Source organism: Ambystoma mexicanum, chromosome 9 (assembly GCF_040938575.1).
Source record: "Ambystoma mexicanum isolate Mex_15411 chromosome 9, UKY_AmexF1_1, whole genome shotgun sequence".
Classification (NCBI taxonomy): Eukaryota; Metazoa; Chordata; class Amphibia; order Caudata; family Ambystomatidae; genus Ambystoma; species Ambystoma mexicanum.
In genome coordinates, this window is record NC_090931.1 from 825,026,543 (window position 1) to 825,048,325 (window position 21,783).

At 46.4% G+C, this 21,783-nt stretch overlaps 1 protein-coding gene across 2 annotated transcripts in view; it reads right to left on the reverse strand.

The window, feature by feature from the left end:
* UBE2G2 (ubiquitin conjugating enzyme E2 G2) overlaps positions 1-21,783 on the reverse strand; it is a 534,674-nt gene that overhangs the window by 253,221 nt on the left and 259,670 nt on the right. Inside the window, exon 3 of one of the 2 annotated variants that reach the window (XM_069615845.1) lies at positions 14,155-14,286. The exons of the other annotated variant lie outside the window; for it this stretch is intronic. Coding sequence (XP_069471946.1) covers positions 14,155-14,286 — 132 coding nt within the window. The remainder of the gene's footprint in view (positions 1-14,154; positions 14,287-21,783) is intronic. 2 annotated transcript variants of the gene reach the window in all.

The window sequence follows — 21,783 nt, forward strand, 5'->3', positions numbered from 1 at the left end:
GTACTTTCCGCCGTAGCTTTGCTGATGCTGTCAACAGAGTGGAGACCAGCCTGGAGGAATTTGCACATAGCGTCTTTCCCATCCTTGACAATGTTAAAGAAACTATCTGGTCCCCCCTCCACCCCTTCAGGGAGATCGTCAGCTGCCATAGAAATGCACTCACACAGTGTGCGGGTAAACCTTGCTATCGTGCACGTAGCAGTGGCAGATTTTAAAGCCATGCTGATGGCCGAGAAAACCTTTTTGGCCATGGCGTCATAGCATTCATCCCTGTCCTGCGGTATGGTGGGATAGGCATCCTGTCTGCCTGAGGAAGTGGCTGCCTGCACTACCAGGCTCTCTGGTGTAGGATGCTTTGAGAGGTACAGAGGGTCAGAACTAGAAGCTCTGTATTTGGCTGTTAGTTTTTTTTTTTTTATTTACGGCCGGGACACCCTTGGGTGTTTCCCAATTGGAAGTCACTCTCCTCTAAAGCCTGATAGAAAGGGACAATTGGGTCCTCCTCTGGTCCTTTGTCAAGTATAATCAGTTAAACCATACTGTTCAAAAACAGGCGTGGGTCTGGACCATCCCATATACTCCATGACTCTTGTCATGAGCTGTCAGTATGTTACTTCAGCATGATTCCCATGCCTTTCCAAAATCCATTTCAGGAGAAGTATCAATACCACTCCCTTCATGAAGACAATCTTGCAAATTCTTCATGCAAGATTCTTCGGATATAAGTTCATCCGGCACAGATGGTGTCCCATATTGTAACCAAAAGGGTCTTTCATCCTCAAAGGACTCCTCTGGGTCTTCATAAATTGAAGACAGTGATTTAAAGTACTCAGTACGTAGTTGTGGTATACAAGTCTTTTCAAATGAAGTAGGTATTATGGAAGTCATAACAGGAGTTGAAAACATTGAAATCGTCAATGTCGATAGTCTCCACACAAGTGCAGATGGCTTCAATGGCATCGATGATGGTGTCGATGTCTTCATCGTTATGGTCGATGTCTTCGACGAATGTGTCGGAGGGATTGACACATGCGGCGCTGAAGAGGTCAACGCTTGAGGCGTTGATGGCTACTCCAAAAGCTACCGGCGCAGACTGCGTTGAAGACGCACTTTTCGGACCTGGTGTATAGATTTCCATCGGTGTCAATGACGTTGATTCTTTTATGTTTTGAGGTGGCTTTCTCTCGACTCAAGGGATGAGATCGCTCTGGAGGAGGTTCGACGGCCGGGTCCGAAGACGCACGACTCTTGTGCGTCCGAGGTCTTTCGACTGGAGCTTCTAGGTGTTGTCGAGGGGGGGCAAGGCCGCGTTCTCAAACACCTTCATCATACGGAGCCTAAACTCCTCCCACTGAGCCGGGCTACTAGATTTCGAAGGGCAAACAACCCGTTCGGGTGAACTAGATGATTAAGTGGACGGCGACCTATGGCGCCTCTTTTTGCCATGCCTCGAAGACGAGGAATGATGCTAACCACTTCTTGAATGGGAGCTTTTAGACCTCTTACGACAAGGAGACGTTGGCCTTGAATTGTCTGCCGATTTAAGTTTAGAAGGGGATTTTTTAGGCTTACCTGTCGCCAACTTCTCTCTGCGCTCTCTCAAGGCCATGACCGTCATCGACAGACAGTCCTCACACTCCGAACACGGATGATCTGACCCTAGACACCACAGGCAGATCATGTGCGGGTCCGTCACGGACATTTTAGCACTGCAGTCCGGGCACTTCTTAAATCCAGACCAAGGAGTGGATGGTGCCGATGAAGCCATGTCGTGCGAAAACTCGATGAATTGTCAAAGAAAATCGCAGTATAGATTTCTGACTAGAAACTAGGCCTTACGTTACTGAAGCTGTGAAGCATGGAGAAAAACGGAACTGAGGCCAACGGGCGCTGCGCATACTACTTATACCTGCGGTGACGTCAAGACGGAGGCCTCTGAGGGACATCGACTCGACCAGGCTTCGACACACAGCGCCCACTGCTGAAAAAAAGATTGGAGGCAGCAAGCTGGATATTGGGAAATATCAAAGATAAGGAATACGTGGGGGACACAATCCATTCAAAGAGTGAGTTTTTAATATGATTTGTTAGTGGCAGTACATTTCCTAACCCCCTAAAGGCGAGATATGGCTGACTAGCACAATTGGGCTAAATGCGAGATATGGCTGACTAGCTCAATTGGGCTAAAGGCGAGATATGGCTGACTAGCTCAATTGGGCTAAAGGCAAGATATGGCTGACTAGCTCAATTGGGCTAAAGGCGAGATATGGCGGACTAACCCAAGTGAGCTAAATGTGAGATATGGCGGACTAACCCAATTGGGTAAAATGTAAGATTTCACTGACTAACTCAATTGGGCTAAATGCTAGATATGGCTGGCTAGCAGAATTGGGCTAAGTGCGAGATATGGCTGACAGACATTAGTGGTCTATGTTCCAGTAGGTAAAAAAAGAGTTGTGGGGCTTTACTGGAGTATAGTAATGGCTGTACTTCCCACGCACACCACACTTCCCTTATCTGTCGCTGCTGGTTGACTGCGGCAGGCTTTCCAGGTGAACATTGGCAAACACGGACTAGTGCTGCTTCTTCGAGAGCTGCCCTTTGCCTTGAGGCCCTTCGCCAAAGACTGCCTTGTAAGGTCATCTTAAATGGGATTCACAGCCCAATCAGTGGTTGAGGGAGGGCTGGGGGCCAGAGGGCAAGGAAAGTGCAGGAAGCCAGGCAGGGGTGAGCACACACAAACAGACAGCAGAACTGAACTTAAAAGCCCAAGTTTAATACAAATGAAAAGAAGCTGGAGATCCAATGCTGGCAAGAGGGTCTGGGGCACTCACCTGCTCAGGCTGTGAGCTAAGGATGCCTGGCAAGCTGAGTGTATGAGGGCTAGGCCCTCGAGGTGTTCCAGGAAGGGCTAAAGGCTCAATCAGAGGTTGGGGGTGTGACAAATCAACTTCCGGGCTACCAGTGGTCCAAGACTGAATATCTGTTTCTAAACCATCAATCAGCCGCCACACCTGTAGAATACCAGGGCACAAGATAATTATAAATCTCCTTGTCCAATTTTGGTCACGTGGGCGGAACGACAGGCTTATCTCGGCAAGGTCGTGGATTGTTGCTTAGTTGCAACTCTGCGAAAATGCGATGGTTAGCCAATAATAAAAGGAACTGTTCAATCAAGGCTGTAAAAAATATCAACTTTATTATCACAACAGAGTTCTAGCACACTACGAAATACAACCCACCCTGTAAAGGAATGCAGAGGACAGACAGTTTCAAAGAAGGAAAAGAGATGCACTCTGGGTACTGACAGGAGGGTTTGTCGGCATAGTAAACTATTGCAACAGTTTAAGGATATTTGGTTTTAACACAATGGGAGCAATCAGTCGTAAAATGTCACTAGGGGCATTCACAGAACGACCAGGCGGACAGAACCACAATGTGCCTTGTGCTGTAGGAGTTATAGGTACTCAAGTGTTGAGTCGGTTTCAGGGCGCTTTGCTGCTTCTGCGACAGAGTTCAAGACGGGAGATAGCTGTGGTATCAGGCAGCAGGCAGTTCGGCAAGCAACGCTGGACGGATGGCTGCAGGCTGGCTTATACTGCATATCAGGAATCATTGTCTTTGCGCTGGTTGGCGGTTCTGAAGCACTGGTTGAGGCGTCTCAGACATCTTTAGAGACTACGGCCTAACAGTCAGAGGTGAGGTTGGTTGCAGCTCGAGGGGCTCTACAATGTCCTTTGAGGCGATAGTCGGTAGATGGGCTCCTCCTAGCTTCTTCACTAGGCTTATGTCACTGTTGAGGCAGACAGCCTAAAGCTGAGGACAGTGTTTAAGGCAGCTGTCTGGTCCTTAATTAGGTTCAGAGACTCTCTGGCACTTCCAACCTAGGAAGCTTGCTGCAGAGCCTAGTAGAGCACGCTGGGTACCGGTACCGGTTCTGGAGCTGCCGGAGGGTCCTCGGGATTCGGCATCTCCCTCTGTTCACTGGGACAGGTTTAGGGGAGGGATCTTGCTTTCCTCTTGGAGGTCCTGGCCTTCTTTAACTGGCGGAAGATGTAAGGCAGACTGTACCTTCAGCCAGGGCCCAACGCAGAGTTCTTCCTTCTGCTGAAGCCTTCAGATGTTCTGCCAAAAGAGAGGCTCAGCCCTCTTTTAAAGCCAAATGGACCACAGGGATTGGTGTAGGCTAAGCTTATCTTAATGAACCAAACCAGGGTCCCCACCAACAATCTCCTGTATGTGTGAGGTCATAACCAGAGTGCTTTGCAACAGAAAAGGTAAACCGGTGAAAACATGTACTAAGTCCCACCCACCTTCCTGTCTATTGTGGCTCAAAGGGTCTCTGGTTAATGGTGCCATTAGTGGTTCCTGATTTAACTGACAGGTCTCACTCGAAGCTGTGGCAAGACCAGACTGCCTAGCTCCATCAATCCACATACTCATACCTTCTGAATGGGGACTCCTTGCGGGAATGACTACTGTAAACAAGCAGTCCCAGGCATAACATTTCACTGTCAATCGATACAGAGGGAGGGAGCTGGCATCCGGTTGACAGTGCATATGAAAGGGTGTTGGGGTTTCCTGTCTCCTTTGTTAGTCTATGCAGCTAGGCCCCATGTGGGCCTGTTTGAATTAAACTCTGATTAGTATGTGAATGCTGCCACCAGCTACAGAGCTCAACCACAGGATAGGGTAGATCCATGGAGCCTTTGTAAGTTAATTAGGCTGGCCATGGCACAGGGAAGGTTTGGCTCTCCCCCTTCTGAGAAGACATGGTCTACTCCTGGTTGTCATATCCCAACTAAATGACTGGGGAGACTGCGCCTGTAGGCTGTGTCCACCCAGAGTACACAGATCTATGCGTATGTTGTGCAGTGAGCATAGGGAAATGTGTGCAGATTAGACACACATTTTCTGGAGGTTGATTTACCATCATTCAATTTCATTTAAAAGCTCAAAAAAGCCCACGTGAGCAACCACCCACAGTGCGGATGGTTGAATTCCTCACGGGGGGGGGGGGCGGGCTGGGATCCGGAGATCAAGGAAACTGCAGGAACTGTACTTTTGGACCATTCTATGCTATATTTACATATTTTTTCCTTATAACGCAGAAGTGTTTTACACAAATGCTGAAGGGGAGTAGTCCCCCCACTGTTACCTTGATACCTTTCAATACCTTTTACCTGACCTCAGGTTGAGGGTTACAATCATCCACTGTTCAAAGATAAAAAGTCACAATGCAACAATAATACTGTCCAGTTTCTACGAGCCCCTCTGGCCCTGCAACTTATCAGGCGTGCTCTGCACACCGCCCCTCCTTCACAATCACTGCCTCCTCGGGCAAAATCCTGCACATGCGCCTTCTGCGCACTGCCACTTGTTCACCTCGTCTGCCAATCCCAAATTCTCAATACTAGCTCCTCACCGTCTCAAATTCTCTGTGCCCTATATACAAACCCAAGGGTGACCTCATCAAGCTAAAAATATAGCTAAATCAAGAATCGCACACACACTATAATAACCAGTTACTCCCCACAGCTGTCTTGCTGCTCTGCAGGCAGAGTATAATAATATTCTCTTGTGACCAAACAGCACCCGTTATTTCTCTTAACGTGGGACACGCCTCTCTCCAGGAGACTTAACCAACCGACTCACCTTCCGCAATCTAGGCTAGCTCCCTTGCTAAACCTCCTGGGGATACCATCATCTATGACCCGAGCTAAAACGCCCAACCCACAGGATAACTTAAACTTAGACGTAACTTTTGTCATCCAAGCCTTTAAGTCAATAGTCTAGGTTATTCACCAGAACTTTTTACCTTGCAGACTGAATGTGCACTAAACATAGAAAAGGGACTTCTACCTCCGCTCCTATCCCTACCCACTACAGCAACGCTAAACAGTATAACAGTACAAAACAATACTCCACAAATACTCAATACTCAATATCCTCCCTCACACCCATAGTTGCTGTCATACTGGATCAATACTTAAGTTCCGTACTGTGCTGGCGCTGCTCGGCTGCCGGCTCCCCGTCAAGACGCTCGCCTCCCTGTCCCGTCTGCCTGGACAACTCGCTGGTCTTGGGCAGGATGATTTCCAAGGGGCTCCTGACGACTGGCATGAGTTTTCCCATCCCCCTCAAAATATGCGAGGGTCCCCATAGACTTTTCGGTATCATGGCCCAGATAGACCCGGGTAGGAGCGCAGTTGCCATATCATTAGATGGTGAGAAGGCTTTCGATTCTGTGTCATGGGCTTACTTGCTAGCGGTACTGGAGGCATGTGGTGTTGGCCCCAATTTCATTAGATATGTGAAACTGCTGAGCACGGAACCTGGGGCTCGAGTATTAACCAATCAATCCATATCTGATCTGTTCCTATTGGGTAGGGGTACCAGGCAGGGTTGCCCTTTCTCGCCCATATTGTTTGCCCTGACAATAGAGCCCATGGCGATTGCAATTAGGCTCAGACACTCAAACAGGGGTATTAATCTGAAGGGCGCTACTCAGCTAATCTCCCTATATGCGGACGACACACTTTTATATGTCTGCAAACCAGAAAACAACATTGCACCTATTATGGCAGAGATCCAGGAATTCACTGCACACTCAGGATACTCCATAAATACAGCCAAATCGGAAATCTTCCCCCTTACATCGGCTACCAGATGCCCCGGTTCTCTATGTGGTCTGAAGTGGTCTGAGAAGACCATTCGATATCTGGGGATACTTGTCTCACGAGAAAAATGCACGCTGTACACCGATAATTACGATAACACTTTACAAGCCTTGACTACTAAGCTACTATTATGGGATCGCCTGCCGATATCATTACATGGTAGAATAGCGGTTCTAAAAATGATAGTCCTGCCCAAACTATTATATCTATTTGTGAATATCCCAGTATGGCCGGGACGACCCTTCTTTAATAAACTTAGGTCAATGGTGACATCCTTTCTTTGGAATGGGAAGACTCCAAGAATAGGATGGGGAAAATGGCTGAACCATACTCCACGGGCGGCATAGCGGCACCTGACTTTGAACTATACTATTATACGGCACAAGCCCAATTCGCGGAATACTGGTATTATAAAGACGAGCCCCCCCCCGTGTGGCTATAGAAGAACTTACCACTTCCCCCACAAATATACAGTCCGTAATTTTTGATGCACACTACAAAGACACGTGTGACTTTAACCTGGTAAACTGCACGGTTAGTGAGTGGAGAGCTATATTTAGAAGACTGGAAGTGCTGTCCCCCTACAACCCTGAAGTTCCCCTCTGGAATTACCCTGACATGCCACCAACACATGACAGCAGCTTACGCGAGGCCTGGGATACCAATGTAGAGACAAAACTGGGTGACATGTTTATTGACGGGAAATTTGCGACCCTTCAGGCGATCACGGGGGCATTCGGTAGGGGCCCGCTCAGGACATTGCAGTACTATCGCATAAGATCTGCTTTTCAGAAACACTGGGCGTCCTTTCCTGATGAACCCCCTACACACCCTCTTATACAGATGATAACGTCTGGGGACCGTCTGAGGATTTCCAGTCTGTACACTGCAGTACAAACAAATTCCCCCACGACTAACCTAGTCAAAAATAAATGGGAAAAGGATCTTCAAATCCCCATAGATGATAAAACCTGGGATAGATACTGTTCCCTAACCAAGAGGGTCTCCCTGAAAGCACGATTACGCCCGATCCAGTTCATAATTCTAAACAGATTACACTACACACCGGCCAAAATAGCCAAGTTTGTACCTGATAGTCCCGGTGAATGTCCCAAATGCAAGATGGATCAGGCTGGTTCGTTCCGCATGTACTGGGGATGTCCAATGGTGGCTAGGTTCTGGAGGGAGGTGGCGGAAATCCTGGAAGAAATTACACAAATTCCCCCTGCATTAACCCCGCAGAAATATTTATTTGGGGACATAGGCAAGTGCTCCGAAAAAAACAGGAGATTATTTAATGTTTCGTGTGCAGTGGCCAAAAAATGCATCTTACAACCGCGAAACATTTCCTTTGGGAATTGACATATGTCAACGAGGTTGAAGAGCAGTTTGTCCTCACTCGCCCAGTGGCGTGCAGACCTAAAGATATTTGGGGACCATTCAGAACGTACTTGTGTGACATGCTTTCTGATGACGATGCAAATGTGTAAGCATACCACCTCTTGGGGTTTCATATATACCATGTGAATTGTTTTTCCTCTTTCTTTTGTTCATTTTTGCCTGAAATATGAAGTTTTAACGGTGTTATGTATCTCTGTGACCACTAATAAAAAGAGTTTTTAAGAAAATAAATATGCAAGGGGCCCGCAGCCTCCAAGGTTCGGAGGCGAAGGAGTCAACCTGGTGCCGGGCTAGTGCAGCCAACCATCCTTTAGATACCAACTTGTTGGGACAAACTCCCAGGTAGGCTAGAGGGCCACTAGGAGTTTGCAGACTCTTGGAAGGCCCAACACCTTCCCCCAAAAGGAACGTAGACCCAGTTAGAAAGCAAGTTCCAACTGTGATTTATTACAGCCAAACCAACAGGGATCAGTACAAGGATACAATAAATCTGTGGACCACTCAACGTCTCCTGGCTCGCAGGCCAGTTTTGTCCTGAAGTTGCATAATAGTGATGTCACAGCCTGGGCCCCTCTCCAGAAAACCTATTGCCATCTGGGATTGGCCGTCAGGAGCCTAATAACCTATAAAATCCCCTAAACATGTTATTTTACTGGCTCTCGCATGTCTGGCGGCAGGCCTGTTCCATCCTCAAAATGCTTTCTCTAACAATGTTGCAGTGTGAGAATCGTTCCAATGGTTCTTGCCAGTTGTTTCCCACCCCTAGGAGCCTGAACTGTGATTGGCTAGGGCTGACCTCCCCAGGCCTGGGTTCCGCAAAGGTTCTCAGCTCTTGGTGTACCTTCTCAAGGTAATGAGAATGACTGTGTCTGCATTGTAACTTGTGTGTACCACCTTAGACTAGGAGAGTGCTCGTTCATATCGTGCAACACTTGTCCCACATCGTAACATCTTTGTTGCAAGCTTCTGTCAGCGGCGTGAGATCAACTCCATTTCCCAGCGCTGGTTTCTGTCCATTATCTGAGTCGGCCGGGTCACGTGTTCGGAGACCATGATTTAGAGCTCTGAATAATGAAGAATTATTTGCATTTATTGCAGCTGGTGTTACGGTCGTTCAGGGAATGGAATGTCATTTGTATCTGGTGGCCTTGGCAGCGGGTCCTGTCTCACACATTTGCTCTGGCCCCCCCTGAATTCAACTCAGCTCGGCTCTTGCTGAGAGACTTGTGGTCTGCTGTAATTTTCCTAAACCATTATGCGGTTCCTACAGTGTCCATGCTATTCTATATTCTCCATATGTTAGTCACACCTGGCTCTGTCGGGTCCATAGGTGCTCCTGCAGTACCATAAGGTTATGTGCATATAACCATCTGCAAGCTTTACTCAGGATATCTTTCTTCTTGCAGTTTCTACGTTGCTGCGTTCAGCTATTGATAAAAATCATAACAGCAATGGCAAAATATTTATATGTATCTGTCCTCTATTTATAGAACTGTACGCTCGTGTTCTTCATGTATTTGGGTGTGTTTGTGTCCCGATGTGCGGATGGAATGTGCGTTTCATGTCTAACACTGCTAAGTCGTGGTGTCTCTAATGACGTCAATAATGTGGCTTCTCAGCGCTTTAGTCAATACTGTCAATTGAGGTCTCTTTTGTTGCAGCCTCAGGCTCCTCATCCACTCTGGGGTAGACTTGTACCGCACCTGGCCAGTAGGGCTGGCTGAGAGGGTACCTTGCGACATATTTAGCGATCGTTGGCGCACTAGGAATTGGTCCAAAATAGTATGGGTGTTAATAGTATCTCCTGACCTACTCTGTCATCTACCTTTTAGGAGGGGGAGGAGAGGGCGAATTTTCCCCATCCCTCTTCAGAACAATTTGGCTTGTCGGAATTAGGTGCATGTTTCCTGGAATACTGAACCCAAAAGGACCATCTCCATTAGAGTAGTCTTGCCAGCAAGTGGGAGGAGTCAGTCAGGCATTTCCGAGAACAGATAGAAGAGAGCTTGACTGATTGATCCCTGGCCTCCTGTCTCAAGATTTGCTGTTCCACCCCTCTTGACACTACAATAGTTGTACTCCATTCACATGCCTCCTTCCACCAACTGAGCCTGCCTGGCCTGGCCATCTGGTAACCCTTCTGTTTTGGCTGGGTAATCCCTTCTCAGATCTTCCTTATCTCCTCCTTCCACCCGTTAGCAGTTTCCGCTTCCTCCTGCCAACACAGATATTCTTGTTCTAAAGCAAGGTTTGCATTCTTCCGGTTTCTGGGTCCAGCCCTCAAGTCACTTTTCCCAGGCTGTCCTACAGTCTCTCTTGGCACCTCGCCACCAACCTGCATAGCACTGTGCCAAGTTTGCCCTAGACTTTTCCACTACTTCCTTCAAGACCCACGTCCTCTTCTCCCGGCATTCATTAACCCAATCCTGCAGGCGGTTAATAATCTCCTCCTCAGTACCCTTTCTGCCACTGGTCATCACCTCCTCCCTCTCACTACCACCTTAACTTCCCCCACCTAATACTGCCACTACTTCACTCCCAGCTTCTGATGTGCTCACCTCCTCGGTCTCATTGAATTTCACAACCACCTCGTCCTGCACCACAGTTCTTACCATACTCTTATCACCCCCAGCTCCTGAGGTTATCGCCTCCTAGGTCACCCCCTTCACCACCTACTTATGCCCGCCCTCCCCCTCGGTTACACCCACCTCCATAGCTTTCACCTCTGGTGGTAACTCTACTTTCACCCGCTTAGCTCCCCACCTCCTCCTGCCCCCCATTACTGCCAACTCGCCAGTCTACTCCGTCTCTCTAGCCTCTTCTGTCTTCAACACTCAAGTCTCCAGCCTTCTCCAAAATCGAACCTGCAGGGTGTTTTTTTTTACTGTGTTCCCTCGTCCACTTGGAACTTTCAGTAAAGGTCTGCATCTGTGACTTATAATTGGGTGGTATATGCGGTCAGTTTTTGCCACTGAGTGCACATAGGGCTGATGTGGGCTCAAGGGGTTTTGCCAAGCCTATAACAGGTCTGTCAACCATGTTGACTTGTTGTTCTGACTCTCTGACCATCCCCCCCCACCTCCCTGGGGTTCTCTATGCAGAGATAAAGACTTCAGTGCTTCCAGCATGTGAACGCAAAGGTGAAAGCACAATGGAAATGTGTCCAAATATCTCACAAAGTACACCAGGCGTTGTGACAACTCTGGATGTCGTCCCTCTCCCATAGGGGGAAACCCTTCTCATGGGCCGGAGCGATGTGGCCACAGTCCAATAATGCCCATGGTGGTGGTCCACCATGGGAGGATCACATGGGGAGGGAAACTGCTTATGAGACGAGGGATGACCCACTAGGGAGAATGCAGTATTTACCTACCCCTTCACAACCTCCCTCACCCTCTTACCCGATTGAGGATCCAGTAGGCCCCTACACCTCCATGTACCTGTGCAAGGTAGACACTTCCACCTCCTTAACAAGTACTGGAATGGGGAAGAGTAGAGACTACCCATGTGAATCATGTAGAAAAACGGACGAGGAAGAACATCAGTACCTCAATGAATCAAAGCAGTGAGGATACTGCGATGAGGAAAATGCAGAATGATGAGGAATACTTCAGGCACACAGAGTCTAGACAATGTGGACAATTACAATGGGTTATTTAAAAGGAAAGGACGGACAGCCCTCCCTCCCAAAGGATGTGATCAAGCAGTTTGTACTGGACTACCCCTTTTGTGGCGGGACCAAGTCTGATTTGCATATGGTCTGTCCCCTTTTGTAATGGCTTGGCAGGACAAGAAGGGTGGTCTGGAAGGATGCCCAGAGCAATGCCAGAGGTTCGGGTTAATTCCAAATCTTACAGCCATCAACTCTATTGTTTTGCATAAGCCACCTAATATTCCCCCAGCACCCCTGGCGATAATAGATATCCCATTCTCCCGTATTGCAATGGACATCATAGGGCCCTGTGAAACATAACGATGGGGAATACATACATATTGGTCATCGTAGATTACAGCACCCGCTACCCTGAAGCCTTCCCCATGCCTAAAAACACCTCACAGCAAGTTCTTAAATAGCTCATACCTTTTTTTTTTAAATCACATGTGGGATTCCCGAAGGAAATTCTGACGGATCAGGGTAGCGCCTTCATGAGCAAAATCATGAGTGAGGTCAAACAAATATTGCAAATTAAGACTAAGAAGTCTGTATATCACCCTCAAATGGGCTAGTTGAACGCTTTAATAAAACCTTGATGTTTATTGAGAACACTAGTTGATAAAGATGGTAGGAACTGGGATGTGATGGTTCCCTGGGCTGTGTGCGCCCTTAGGAAAGCCCCCCCAATCTTCCCTCTGAATTTCCCATTTCGAACTCTTGTATGGGAGGACTCCCCGCAATGTCTTAGGCATGTTGCGCGAGACACAAAAGAGAGTGAAGAAGCCTTCTTGACACTTTCCCACACAGCCCAACAAATCAAAGAGCATATGAACCTAGTGAAGAGTATAGTATCCGAACATCTAAATAAAACTCAGGAATATCAGAAAAGCCATCATGACAAAGTAGTAACTCAGTCCTTCGCCATTGGACAAAAGGTACCAGTGTTACTCCCCACCTCTGAGCACAAGATGTTGTCCCAGTGGTACGGACCATATGAGATTTTAGAGCAAACTTCTTGTTATAATTATCGAGTGTTGCAACCCTATAAAAGAAAAAAAATACAAATACACCACATGAATTTTCCAAAAGAGTGGAAGGAAGATCGAGCTAGATCCTCCTCAGTTGCAATGATTAGTCTGGTCTCAGAAAAAATAGATGGGTTAAATCTTATATCATCTGACCAGTACCCCAAAAACAAAAATCCAAGCCTTTTTCAATACATTTCCAGATGTCTTTAATGAAAAACCTGCAAGGGTGAAAGATGTCTCTCACCATGTCCGCACCACAGCAGTAAAGTTAATACATTTGAGACCTTACTGAATCCCGGGAATCACGCAAGACCATTGTTGCAAACGAGGTGGAGAAGATGCTGGAAAATGATATTATAGAGCCTTCCTATAGCCCCTGGTCTTCGCCAATAGTATTAGTAGCCAAGCCTATCAGGTTCAGTATCGACGATCAGAAACTCAATAAGGTTGCACAGTTTGACAACTACCCAATTCCCCGCATTGATGACCTCATTGACCGATTGGGCTCCGCCATATACCTCTCCATGATTCATCTGACTAAAGGCTATTGGCTAGTTCCTTTGAATAAGGAACATAGAGAAAAAACAGCCTTTTCCACTCTGAATGGGTAATTCCAATTCAAAGTCCTGCCATTTGGACTTTAGGGCACTCTCGCTACCTTCCAAAGACTTATTGATAAAGTCTTGCGACCTTACTCTAGTTTCTGTGGTGCCTACTTAGATGATATAATCATACACAGTAAGAACTGGAAAGATCATGTGTCACATCTATATAAAATCACAAAGGCCCTACAACAAGCAGGTCTTACGGATAACCCTAAGAAATATCACTAAGCCCAATCAGCCATAAAATATCTGTTTCTTTGTGGGGAACGGTTTAGTTCAACCGCAATCCGATAAGGTTAAAGCAGTAAAAGAAACACCAATTCCGAAGAGCAAGTGAGATTTAAGAGATTTCCTATGCTTGGTCAGTCATTATGGGAGGTTTATACCCAACTCTCCACTATTACAGCATGTTTAACAAATTAAAGAATGTGGCCCCTGAGAAGTTACGGTGGGAGAGAAAAGACCAAGCCTGTTTTGACACATTAAAAACTATCTTGTGTAATTAACCAGTTCTAAAGGCAGCCAATTTTAACAAGGAGTTTTTACTCCAAATGGACACCGCTATTAAGCTTACCAATTAATGGGCGGAAGTCTCAGGCAGGTTGACAAAATTCCTTTAACTCAATAGCCCCGTCAAGACTTTAAATATAAGCCCTGAAGGGATGATTGAGCAAAAGGCCAAAGAAGATGCAAGGCACACTCTCAAAGGAGCTGAAAAAATAGAAGAGCACAATTAGTACAGGATAAGAATAAGAACCCCAATACCCCAATTAATTCTGAAATACCTGGCTGTTTTCCAGTTGGGATCTTGAAAGTATGGACTGGAACTCCAGAAGGTACTTGTATCCACAAAAAGAGGAGCTGAATCAATCCAGCAGACATAATCCAGGATCCCAGAGCAGCAAGGCAGTCTTGATCTCATGTACCCCAAAATGACAGGAACAAAAAGTAATTCAAGTGAACAATGTCCAAATCACAATCCGAGAGCAAGGTCAGGCAATCCAAAAATGGGTCAAACTAATCCAAAAAAATACTAATCCAAAAGATGGTCGAGGTCGTCCAGGGTCAAGTAAACGGAGTAACAGCAGAGAACAGGGTGTGCGGAAAAGCAATGGCAAACCAGTCAGCTGTGAAGCACCGGAGAAAAGCTAATGCCAGCTCTTATCGAGGGCGGAGAAAAGTCAGCTGCTTCCTGTGACACAGCGTTCTGTGACAGAAGGTACATATGAACGAATAACGGGACGTGGTGCACAGCGCTCTAGGGTAGCTGGGCTTTGTGGTTTTCTGCTTGCCGCACTTCGTTGCAGCATACGCCACAGCAAATGCCAATCGCGGCGCACAGCATTTTTTGTAACAGCCCCCCTTCCCAAAGCCTGCAGTGCTAAAGGGGGAGTACAATGAAAACGAGCCACAAAGACAGGGCATGAATGCCAGATGCAGATTCCCATGATCTTTCTTCCGGACCGTAACCTTCCAATCAATGAGGTGCTGTAAGCGACCCCTGCATACTCGAGAGGGTAGAATGCGTTTTACCTCGTATTCCTCATCCAAGCCTATTTAGACTGGTACTGGACGAGGCTGAAGGCGGATGGAAGGTCTATAGGATTTCAGAAGAGAGACATGGAAAACATCAATGTTTTCGTCAGGTTGGAGGAATGGCTAGACAAAAGGCGACTGGATTAATTACTTGTGTGATTTTATATGGTCTGATAAAGCGTGGAACCAGTTTCCGGGTTCCACAGATTCGTAGAGAATGAGTGGCTAACCAGACCTGGTTGCCAACTGTATAGACAGGAGACTCTCGTCTATGCCGATGAGCAGCAAGTAAATGCTGTTTAATAAGGGAGCGCATTTGGTGAATGTGTAAAAAAAACTGGTGTTTGCAGCGAGTGTGTCAGAAGAAGGAGGATCCATGATATGCAATATATGAGGATGTTGACCATGTAAGACGTAAAACGGTGAGTAATCTTTTGCTGAATGGACTGCGTTATTGTATGCAAATTCAACGATATGGAGCAGATCGAACCAAGTGTCTTGATGTTGTAGACAGACATCTGAGGTACTGCTCCAGAGTCTGGTTTAGTCTTCGTTTGACCATTCGTTTCTAGGTGGTATGCTGAAGAGAAACGTGCCTCTATACCCAACCTTTTTGTAAAATCTTGCCAGAAACTGGAGGTGAATTGGGATCAGACAATCACTGATGGTAGACCAAAAAACATGATGGAAGTATAGGCCGGCTAATACTGGAGCTGAAGGGAGTCCTTTACAAGAAACAAAACTGCCCCTTTTGGAAAAGTAATCAATCACTGATGGTAGACCAAAAAACATGATGGAAGTATAGGCCGGCTAATACTGGAGCTGAAGGGAGTCCTTTACAAGAAACAAAACTGCCCCTTTTGGAAAAGTAATCAACAACCCATATAGTGTTGTAATGTTGTTCAGGTGGTAGGTCCATGATAAAATCCATGCATACCATATACCATGGTTTGTGCGCTATGGCTAGTGGTAGTATTTTACCCAGAGGAGGAGCTTTGTCCTTCTTGCTTTGAGTGCAAATAGCGCAATGTGTAAATATAATGAGTTATGTCCCTACCCATTGTCGGCACCAGCGCTGTAACAGGGACAGGGTTTTTTTTGTTGCCCTGGATGTGCAACAATTCTAACATCATGGGATCATAGTAGCGTTTTATGTCTAAGTGGGACCATGGGAATATACAAACACCTGTTTATATATGGTAGCAACTCCAGTATTTCCGCATTCCATTCCGCAAGATCGTTCTCATGTATGAGGACCAAGGAGTGGATGCTAGAGACTAGGGTGTTTTGGGTGGTACAGATACAGACAAAATGTTCCTTTTGTAACATGCGCTCAGGGGTGGCAGGATCCAACTCCCCTCTTTGCTTCTGGACAGGGCATCAGCCTTTCCATTTTCCTTAGCAGGGCGATATTTAAGTACCAAGTCAAAGGCAGAAAAGAAGAGATGCTATTGTACTTGTCTACTGTTTGTGCATGTCAAAGAGGCTAAATCACGTAAATCTAAATGATCTGTGTGAACAGTGACTGGGAATCCTCCACCCAACAAATGGTGTCTCCAGACTCGAAATGTGTCTTTCAAAGCCAAAAGTTCTGTTTCATTAACTATGTAGTGTTGTTCAGCGATGGTAAGCTTCCGCGAGTGGAGGGCTACTGGATGCAATCGTCCAGCTGTAGGGCATTCTTGAGATAGCACGCCTCCTACAGCAAAGGAAGAAGCACCTGCTTACACGAAGAAAGGCATGTCTGGATTTGGGTGTTGCTAAACTGGTGCGGAAACAAAGGTCTCCTTTAGTGCATCAAAAGCTCTTTGTACTTCGGAAGACCAAACGTAAGACAGTGATGGACTAGTGAGGCATGTTAAGGGAGCCACTATAGAAGAGAAACCTCTAATGAACCACCTATAGAAATTAGAGAAACCAAGAAAGGCTTGCAGTTACTTAAATTTAGAGGGAGCAGGGCAGTCCAACATGGCTTTTACCTTGGTGGTACTCAAGTGGGTGCCTTGTTCTGAAATAAGGAATACTAAAAACTCAACCTCCTGGGTATGGAATATGAACTTCTCTAGTTTGGCATAGAGGGAGTGTTGCCGCAATCGTTCTAGAACTTCACGAACATGCTTCACATGTTCTTGTTAGAAGAAATAAATATGAGTAGATCATACAGAGATACGACAACATATATGTCTGGAATGTCCTGAAAGATCTCATTCATGAAACGTTGGAAAGTGGCTGGTGCGTTACATAAGCCCAGGGGCATTACGAGGCATTTGTAGAGGCCGTAACAAGAGCAAAAAAAAGGCCGTCTTCCACTCATCCCTGTGTCTCATGCAAACCAGATTCTAGGCCCCTCACTTGGTAAATAATACGGCATCATGAAGTTGGTCTAGGAGAACGTAGATAAGAGGAACGGGATCATGATTTTTTTTATGGTGATTTGATTGATTTTCCGATTAATCGATAGATGGTCTAAGGTCACCTTGTCGTTTAGGAACAAAGAATAGGGGACTGGCAGCAGGAGACGATAATGCACAGATGAAACCATTCCGGAGGGCAGTATCGATGCAGTCTTTCAATATATGGTCCTCTTGTTTAGTTAGGGAATGCACTCCACCCGTTGGTATTACTGCATGTTCAACAAAGACAATGGGACAATCGTATGCGCGATGAGGAGGTAGGTGCTCTGCTTTTTTCTTATCAAATACATCCTGGTTCTCCTCATATTCTGTGGGTAAGCAAGGGGATATGGCACCTAAAGAATGTCTTGCAGATAAAAGGAAAAGAAGGAAAAGTGGTTAAGAGACACTGATTGAGACAGTAAGGGGAATTGAATTCCACAGTTCTTGTAACTCAATTTATATGGGGGTACCTGGAGCCAGGGAATGCCAATATAATACCAAAACGTGGGGCGGTGATCAGGTCAAATTTAATCTCCTCCTGGTGAACCGGATGCAACGACATAGATAGAAGCACGGTTTGATGGAGGACTAGACCTGAAGACAGGTCTGTCCCATCAACAGCTCTAATGGGTTCTGGTTTGGCTTTTCTTAGTTTCGGTACCCCTAACTTGTTGGCTGTTTCGATGTCCATATAGTTGCCGGTTGCCCCAGAGTCTAACATCACGAATGTCGGCACTGAAGATGAACCAGGAGCGGTTAAACGGCCTTCGAGAAAGAGATGCATAGGAGCAGAATTGGGGGTCAGGTCAATGATACGGCTGGCCCGTAAACCCCTCTAGCGGCGAGCCTTCACAAAACAAGGTTGGATGTACGTCTCGTCTCATTCTGGGGGGAAACGGGCCCTCATATACCCCCAATCTGCATGAGTTCGGGTATGGACTCAATACTGGTGTGTGGGACTGTGGAGGGGAAAGGAGTTACGAATCGGTTTGCTTTCACCCTTTCGTTCCGTTCTCTGGGCTTCTACTTGTAAAACGGTTGAATAAATCGGGGTAATTCACAGGAAGGGAGTAGTTTATTATCTGTAACTCCATTTCTCCAGCGTTGGTATCTTTCATGGAGTCACATGCTGTGAATATTCCCATTCGACAGACTGGGAATGCCCAGTTACCTTGACTTAGTAATTTTCTTATGGAAAAGACTTGACACCTCGAGTGTCCCATTGACGTCGTGGGTGCTTTTGGTCCCCACCAATAGGCAGTCGAGTGTCCATAGCTCCCCCCAGCAGCTTCCCCTCAGATTTTAACCACTCCACCAGGAGGATATCCCCTAATATAGTAATTGCTGGGTAGGCAAACCTAGTTGAGTAAGGGCGCTGGATACAGGATGTAACCATTGCATTGGAACTATTGCACGAGAACGGAAAGCCAACCGAGTTTTGATACAGATTGGCTAACCAGCTGACCTCCAGCACGGATATTGATTCTATGCTACAGGCCAGAAACCCTTAAGAAGGACCAGCAATTACTTGCCCTCCGCCTTGACGAAGACTTTGGCCGAAACACGTGTTGGCACTCCTCTAACAAACACCTAGCACCTCATGCTAGGCCAACTGGTTTGATAATTGAAGCTAAATAAACCTCCACCTATGAAAACGAATTAAGAGTTGCATAATTATTTTCAACGTAGAAGCAAGAAAGCTATGGTCACATCCTATGTCCAGCGCTCTTACTCAACTAGGTTTGCCTACCCACCCATTCCTGATACCATTGGTAACCTTGGAGTTTTGGTTCCCAGACAAACCAGGTTATAGGCTGCAGGACATATCAGTCCACCAACTCCACCAATTGTATTGTATTTATTTGTAATGCGCACCTAACCCAGCGGTAGCCAGGCGCAAAAGCAGCAAGAGGGTTGCAAAACTTAGTTACATACAGTAGGGTGAGGTCCAGCTGAGGTTACAGTGCCGGATGTATCACGCCAAATAGGAAGGGTAGAACATATACACTATAGGCAATACTATAAACATATTTACATTCAATGAGGTAAGGAGCCACATGGTAGTGGCGCATTTGGGCATCGGAAGGTCGTTATGAGTCGAGAGATTTGAGCCAGTGGATAGTCCTGGCTCTGAACTGGTGGTAGGGTAGGGTAGGTCCTCCCTGCAGGTAGGAGGAAGGGAGTTCCAGAATTGCGCTGCTTTTACTGGAAAGCTGTTGCCTCCAGATATTGTACGTTTGAACCTGGGCACCAGAAGAAGGTTGGAATTTGCCATTCTCGAGGGGCGAGAGAAGGTGGGTCTAATAAATCTGGCGATGAGCTATTGAGGGGCTGCTTGGTGGAGGCATTTATGAATCAGAGACACCGATTTAAGGAATATCTTGTCCTTGGTGGATAGCCAGTTGACAGATCTTCTGGAATCTGAGATATGGGCTTTCTTCAGGATACCGAGGGCCGCTCTAAGGGCATTATTTTGGAGGATTTGGATTTTGAGATATATTTGTTACAGCCTACATATAGAGCATTGCAATAGTCCAACTTGGACAGGATCAGCACCCTGGCCAGGGTGGTACAGTTGGTGGGGGAGAGAAAGGGTTTGGCTGCCCTAATGAGTTTGCAAGTGTAGGAGGTGGCGGAGGCCATTGCATTCACTTGTTTGTTGAAGGTAAGGGTGTAATCTAGATAGAAGATGAGGGTTTTAACCTCCTTAGCTACCTTGATCTTGTTATCGTCAATTATGAACGATGAGTATTTGTGGCCCAGCTTGTTGAGGTAGTGTGTAGAGCCTAGAATAAGGAGTTCCGTCTTGTCATCATTCAGGCATAGACCGTGTGAGGCCCTCCATGCCTGGATGATGAGGTACACTATTAACGAAGGCCAAATCCTTGTCATAATCCCCCGACAACGGGATGAGGATCTGGGTATCATCGGCGTAATTAGTGTAGGTGATACCCAGATCGTCTAGATCATCAAAAAGGGGCTTCGTGAAGATGTTATAAAGTGTAGGGGAGACGCAAGATCCTTGAGGCACGCCGCAAGTGATAGGTGTAGGGTCGGCTGCTGCTGACAATGAGAAGACTTTCATTGTGTGGTTATTAAGGAAGGATTGGATCCAATTGGTTGCTTCTTGAGAGAAATGGGCAGCTTTTTGTAGGTGGTTGCACAAGATCTCATGGTCGACCAGATCGAAGGCCGCAGAGAGATCAAGGAGTAGCAATAGTGCTGTCTTACCCTGGTCTCTCAGCTCGTCTATCTGTGCTTTGAGATCTATAAGTGCAGTTTCGGTTCTATGCTGTGGCCTGAAGCCCGATTGTCGGACGCCTAGGAGATGGAAGTGCTCAAGGTAATGTTGGATCTGTTGGTATGCTATTTTGTCGATGATTTTAAGAAGGAACGGTACTCTGGTAATAGGGCGGTAGTTAGTTGGAGTGGATGGGTCTAAATTCGGTTTTTTAAGCAGAGGGAGGACCCAGGACTGTTTTAAATTAATTATTTAGGTACGGTGCCTGATGTGAAAGACGCATTTATTAGTTTGGTAATAAATGGTGCGAGATCACAGGCTGCATCCTTAATCAGTTGAGCGGGGCATAGGTCTCCGTGGCAATTTGAAGGTTTGAGGGTGAGAATAGTATTTTATACCTCTTTGGTGGATACTTTATGGAAATTAAAGGAAGGGTTGTGCGCTGGAGGGGTGATTGTGTCAGGTGAACCTTTTTATGGGAGACGGTACTCGGCTTAGTAGAGGAGAGCAGAGATTCTTTTTTAATGCTTATCTTAGTCTTAAGGGAGGAGATTTTGTTCGCTAGGGCATTTTGTATGCCCGTGCACCAGTTTTTATCTTTGATACACGAGTCGGGCACTTGGATCGGGGATTCAACCTCTTTAAGTATTGTGAAAAGCTCTCTAGTGTTAGATTTAGCTTGTGAGATTCGCGTACTATAAGACGTTTGTTTGGCCAATATAATTTCTTTTTTATATTGGGAAGCTAGACTACTCAAGTTTTTTTTGTTATTTTCTGAGGGGTTTAAAATGGGGCGAAAACCAGGAGTTGATGTGTTTCCAGGGCTTGCTCTTTTTTAGCTTCAAAGGGGCGATGGCATCAAGGGATGAGAGCATGATTTTATTATAGATGTCCACCATCGTGAATGGATCTGTATGATCCGGGATGGCATTCAAGGTTGGCGTGATTAGCGGGATCAAGTTTTCGGGGGTGATATTTTTTTTATTTCGGGATTGGACAGCTGGAGCTATGCTGTTAGCTTGTGCTGGGGTTGCCTCTAGGGTGAACGAGATCAAGTAATGGTCTGTCCAGGGCTGCGGGAGTATGGCAGAGACCAGGACTGGGCAGTTGATAGCGCAGGGGTCCCTTGTCTTTCAAACTCCAGCCAAACCTATCCTCTAATATAGTATGTTTGCTGTATGGGTAGGTGTTACACTCACCTGGTCTCTGCGGAGGCGTTGGGGAACGGTTGCAGCCCTCCA